General features: G+C 45.1%; 1 protein-coding gene across 2 annotated transcripts in view; it reads left to right on the forward strand.

Moving 5' to 3' along the window:
* Positions 1-5834, forward strand: part of LOC135543296 (sentrin-specific protease 7-like) — a 30718-nt gene extending 24884 nt beyond the window's left edge. For both annotated transcript variants that reach the window (XM_064970451.1, XM_064970452.1), the window contains exons 16-22: positions 127-219; positions 2218-2390; positions 3085-3137; positions 3235-3278; positions 3367-3435; positions 3545-3695; positions 3881-5834. In XM_064970451.1, the coding sequence (XP_064826523.1) occupies positions 127-219; positions 2218-2390; positions 3085-3137; positions 3235-3278; positions 3367-3435; positions 3545-3695; positions 3881-4024 (727 nt within the window). In that variant the 3' untranslated portion in view covers positions 4025-5834. The remainder of the gene's footprint in view (positions 1-126; positions 220-2217; positions 2391-3084; positions 3138-3234; positions 3279-3366; positions 3436-3544; positions 3696-3880) is intronic.
* Positions 5835-6261: the final 427 nt, after the last annotated feature.

Consider the following 6261-nt stretch of genomic DNA (forward strand, 5'->3'; position numbering starts at 1 on the left):
GTATTGACAGAAGTTAAGGAGCATTTTACTCTTGTTAAGAGTATTGTTAAGAGATGTTCTTCCTGGATTGTGATGGAAGGAGTAGTATGCGTTGCTGTGAAGTGTGTCCCCTCTCCTTCCTCTCAGGGCCAGGGACAGGAGACACCAGAGGGTGAGGACGTGGACCCGCCATGTGGACATCTTCAACAAGGACTTCCTGTTTGTGCCGGTCAATCACAAGTGAGTGGGAATCATAGACATGCATGCACTCACACACACTCACACACACACACACACACACACACACACACACACACACACACACACACACACACACACACACACACACACACACACACACACACACACACACACAGAGGGTAGAGCCAAGACTTGGACCAATAACGACATAATTTCTGTCGACCTCGCAAAGCAGAACTGAATACTTCTACTCTACAGAATACTCTACTCTACTCTACCCTACACTATACTATACAACCCTACACTATACTACACTGCCCTGCCCTGCACTACACTGCCTTTCCCTACACTACACTACACTACACTATGCTACACTACATTACTCTACACTTCACTACTCTACACTGCTCTACTCTACACTGCTCTACTCTACACTGCTTTACTCTACTGTACACTACCCTATACTACACTATACTATGCTACTTTACACTACTCAACACTACACTACTGTACACTACATTACACTACTCTACACTGCTCTACTCTACACTACTCTGCTGTACACTACATGTCATGACATGACACCACACTCCATTGATTGGGGAAGACAGTGCTCTTTTCTTCATCCTTCCCGCTAGCTGTCATGGCTCTGACAAGGAGACATGAAAACAGGGACATTAAACTGGAGTGGAGGCAGTGTCCAGGCAGGGCAGGGCTCCAGCATAGTGGAGATGAATGGATGTGGCCTGAGCTGTAGTCTCTATCTGTCTGTGGGTGTGTGTACTAGTCTCAAGGCTGCACTGGTGTTGAAACAGCCTCTGTCACGCCTGACAGAGACGGGGCCGGATGAGCGTACCTTCATTCATATGTCTGTGAATGATGACGGTCTGGATGGACTGCTGCACAGCGTTCCCTGTTCCCTCGACTCCCCACTTCACTTTAGGACCACAGGAGAAGGGTTTTAGTCTACATACTGTACCTTTGTCAACACGGTCTTCTGTCCACGGCACAATGGTTTAGAACCCTGGCTCAGTCCGTGGAGCATGGCTCTTGCAATGCCAAGTGCTGTAGGTTCAATTCCACCCATAGGGGAAATGTCTGCAGGCATGACACTGAGTCACTTTGGATAGCATTGTCTGCTAGATGACATATATTATTATATACAACTGTAGACCTATTCTACGTATCTTAATGGGTTTTCAATAAAAAAGCATCAGTGACAATACCTCCGACTGACGTGTAGCTGGAAAATGGGCTACGCTCCAGATACAGATTTATATTCTGACACGGTATGTTCCAGTATGTTCCTATACAAGAGAATCAAGCTAGGACAGGGGGCACAGCCAGGCTAGGACAGGGGCCACAGCCAGGCCAGGACAGGGGTCACAGCCAGGCTAGGACAGGGGACACAGCCAGGCTAGGACAGGTGGCACAGCCAGGCTAGGACAAGGGCCACAGCCAGGCTAGGACAGGGGCCACAGCCAGGCTAGGACAGGGGACACAGCCAGGCTAGGACAGGGGACACAGCCAGGCTAGGACAGGGGACACAGCCATGCTAGGACAGGGGACACAGCCAGGCTAGGACAGGGGACACAGCCAGGCTAGGACAGGGGGCACAGCCAGGCTAGGACAGGGGACACAGCAGTTCCCTATAGTGTCTTGTGAATGCCATTTACTCCACTAGACTGACTTGTTTCTCTTTTTACACATTGAAACAACACATGCTGCCCGTTGCTCTGTATTTCCATGATCAAATCCATCTATATGTCTAGATGAGAATGTAGATGCGGTAACACAGATCTCTGTATCCCCAGTCCATTACACTTTCTCTCCTAGGATAGGATACGATGAACTATAATGTCCCAGATTGTCTTAGACACACAGTACTGCTGTATACAAAATAGACACTGTACATTACACACTGTACATAATGTATACATTACCCTTATCATACACATCGAACACTCCTCATATAGCCACATACATGATACATTGCACTTTCCCTTGTGTCTTAATCCCTTGTGTCTGATTCCCCAGAGCCCACTGGTACCTTGTGGTGATCTGTTTCCCTGGCCTGGAGCAGGCCCAGCATGAGGAGTGGTCCAGCCCAGCTGGAGTGGAGGCCAACGGGGGGAAGAGGAAATGCCAGCCCCAGGCTTCAACTGGGCCTTCTCCAGAAGCCAGCAACCCCAAACTGCAGAATGGAGCAGGTGCGTTGGACAGCGCCGATGCATTGTGTGTTTGTGATATTTACCTTGGCAGAATCTCACTTCTCTCACCAGGGCCCTGTAATAATGTGTCTAATCAACCCGGGTTGCGTTCACACGCTTTGTTTAACTTTAATGATCAAATTAACGTTGGGTTAGATCGTTTTTATTTTTCCTCAATATTGTTGGAAGGCAGCTAGGGGGCTTTTTAGGCTGCGATGTCAGTCCTTAACTACCCTTTATAACCCTATTTTAAGGCTTATGTTGTATACAACATAAGCCCTCTGAAAATGAGGTCTCTCTAAAAAAAACTGACGGTTAGGGGGTGTTCTAGCCATACCTGGATGTGATGTGTGTTATGTGTGCATGTTCATGCATGTGTGTAATTGAATTCTAACTGCAGATGGAATTATTTGGTTGGCCTGGTGGCAGGTCTAGCGTGTCCTCCATACCCAGCCAAGAAGCACTGAGAAACAGAGCATGCACATTTGGCCATAACACCACAGAACAAAATCAAAGGAACTAAACATTTGCTGCTGATTTAAAAGGTGTGTGTGTGTGTGTGTGTGTGTGTGTGTGTGTGTGTGTGTGTGTGTGTGTGTGTGTGTGTGTGTGTGTGTGTGTGTGTGTGTGTGTGTGTGTGTGTGTGTGTGTGTGTGTGTGTGTGTGTGTGTGTGTGTGTGTGTACTTCCTTCAGGTGGAACAGGGGGAGACAGTGGGAAACCTACATCGAGGACCCACAACCCACCAGTAAATATCACCCTATTTTGTAAAACAAAAATTACAAAAATATTAACGTTTTGAGCATGTGTGCAACATTCTAAATTACATTATCCCAATTTTGAAGGCGTGTACCCAAGATGGTTGTCAGAGGGAGACCATCATTAAGAAGTGAGTGCATTAACTGTGAATGAATTGGCTGTACTTCCTCCATCTATAACAGTGTGTGTAATATCACGGGGTTGTCTTCTCTCTGTAGACCCTGCATTCTCATCATGGACTCCCTGAAGATCTCTTACCATGAGAGCATCTATAAGCTCTTGAGGGAGTGAGTACTCTGTGTGTGTGTCTGTCGCGCTTGCATTGTTTTGTGTGTGTGTGTGGTTCATATATGTGTGTGTACACTAGTTTCAATCTCTCCTGTCTGTCCTCTCCAGTTACCTACATGTAGAGTGGGAGGTACGTAGAGGAACACGCAGAGACTTCACTGTAGACAGTATGAAGGCTTCCCACTGCACAGTCCCTGTACAGGACAACAGCAGCGACTGTGGCCTCTACCTCCTGCAGTACGTGGAGAGCTTTCTGCAGGTACGGCCCTCTCCCTGTAGCCTCCCACGCTTAACAACAAGCTGACATCAACCATCCATTTCATGGGCACTTTTCTGTCTTCACTACACTGTCTAAAACACTTGATCTGAAATGATAACTGCCCGTCCCATGTATGACATCACACCTTATTCCAAACCTCTGGTTGACTCACTGACTTTCTCCAGAACCCAGTGGTGCACTTTGACCTCCCACTGCGTTTGGAGCGCTGGTTTCTACGGCAACAGGTGTGGAGGAAGAGGGAGGAGATCCGGAGCCTGGTGATGGAGCTGCACGGTCGCCAAGGCAACGGCGGGAGCAGCTGCAGGTAGCCAAGGTACCTGATCAGCAATGCACTACTACTACAATACCCCTAAACTGTGAAGGACTTATACTTTTTAAATGTACAATACATGTAATATTTATACTATTTTTGTATTACTATTTTTTTAATAAAATGTCACAGGATGTTTGTTTCTCACTTGTATGTAATGTGCATGTACAAAATAATAGGATCGTAAAATGGAATAAAATTGTTCATGTAATGTTTAGTTTTTATGTTATGTTATAGAAGAGAGCATTTGGAATGGACATATGAGTGAGCGCTCAAATCTAGTTCACTGAGCAAAAGTGTAACTCATGTATCCAGAACAGGTTTCTTTTTCAAATGTCCTTATGACTCACACATAAGACCACTATAAATATTAAAGTCAATATTACTCAGTTATTCCTGTTCAGTGTGTCAGGCTGTTGTTTCTGACCATCAGTCATAAAGGACTCAATATGCACATGATTGTTTGCAGCTGCTAAACAATAGTGTTATCACTACAGACAAGTCAACACGTTGGCAGTGTTTTAGTTTTGGCTCCTCATGTTGTAGCTGCTTAGTTTGTAAGGAAAAGCCTGTGTTCCAGTGGGGAACACTGAGTAAGCTTACACAATGACCACTTGTAATATGATGATTAGAACAGCACCTCTCCCCTGTTCTGTTTACAGGCAGAACTCAATTCCCCTTTGTGTTTGTGCTGTATGAAAGTCTATGGACCTGACTCACTCTGTCATAAGAAACAGAAATAACATTCTCTCCACACAGTAAGGGTTTCCATTTGAGTTTCTGTTTGTTTTCAAGGTGTAAACATTGATTTGTTAATGGCATGTTCATAATGATGTATTTACAATGATGTATTTATAATGTGGTATATTCCTGGATTAAAGATGCCCCCAAAGTCTACCTAGCAACGGCTGGACAGAACTCTCTTCTGTCACCATCACAATAATATTGTAGAGCGAGAATCCCAGATATGACCTTTTAAGTTATTGTGTGTTTTTCACATGGGTACAGTTAATAGGTTTTTCAGTTTGGGTCGTTAACACTAAGTCTGATAGGATATGTGCTTAACCATATGTACTTAATTGGGTTAAGTTGGTACAATGAGCGTTTTTGGATAATTGGAGTCCTTGGTGTAGCCTCTCACAGCATGTGGGCCCCAGACAGAGCCCTCTTAGACAGGACAGAGCCCCCCCTCCCCCTACTGCTGTTGGAAGGGTAAAAGTCACCCCCCACACCTCCAAAATGAGTTGGCCTACCCTTTTCCTATTCGCCCCATCCAAATCTCTACCCCATTGATTTAGCTACTGTCAGAAAATGGCCCCACTACTACAGTATATAAATGAGTGTTTATCAATTCTTCCATATTGTTATTCTAATACTATATAATTATGTTGGCTTTAATTCTGTCTTATAGTTCAGTAAAAGCTGTATAGTCAAATGCAGTAGCGGGTTTGAAGGTCTAAGTTGTGCTGTTAAGGTAAGGCCATAGGTCGACTGGTTCACTATGGATGGGCTTTACGGGGTTCAAGGGTTCCATAGAATGAACCAAGGACATCCATACTGCTTAACTCGTCTTAACCTTCCAGCTTACAACTACTAATGCATTGGTTTAGGGTCTGGAGATCAGGACTGAGATCAATGTCCTTCCAATAGACCGGTCCAGATAGTCAACAGGTAGTCTGGAGACGTGTTTTATAGAGAACCGTGTTAAAGCAGTTTGAAGTTTTGTTTTAATTTACAGATAGTTTAACCCATTTAAATGGGCTAACATCAAATCTACTTTATAATGACAATAAAGAAACTCCATTAAGTGACTGAGTGAAAGTCTTCATTGTGAGCGATAATTGTTAACTGGCATGTTTAGATGAAAACACAATGACGTGTTGGACAAAAGAACCATGTATCTTGTCATCTTGGCCACCTCAGCAGGTTACTGTAGAAGGCTTTTAACCCCAGATATCTCTGAAAGGGGGTTGGTCACCTGCTGCTGTTATTTTCCCCGAGGTCAGGACATCGGGGGGTGCGACCATGTGGGGCGAACAGCTGGGAACCTACCAACCATGTCAACAAAGACGGGAAACACCGAGCATATGGCGAGATGGCGAGAGGATTTGGGGACTGAGGAGCTCTGCAGTTGGCTCTGGCCTTCATTCATTTGGTCTGCTTCCTAAATGGCACCCTATTCCCTATGCAGTGCACTACTCTTGACCAGAGCCCTATGTGCCCTGGTTAAAAGTA

This window comes from Oncorhynchus masou, chromosome 7 (genome assembly GCF_036934945.1).
Source record: "Oncorhynchus masou masou isolate Uvic2021 chromosome 7, UVic_Omas_1.1, whole genome shotgun sequence".
NCBI lineage: Eukaryota > Metazoa > Chordata > Actinopteri > Salmoniformes > Salmonidae > Oncorhynchus > Oncorhynchus masou.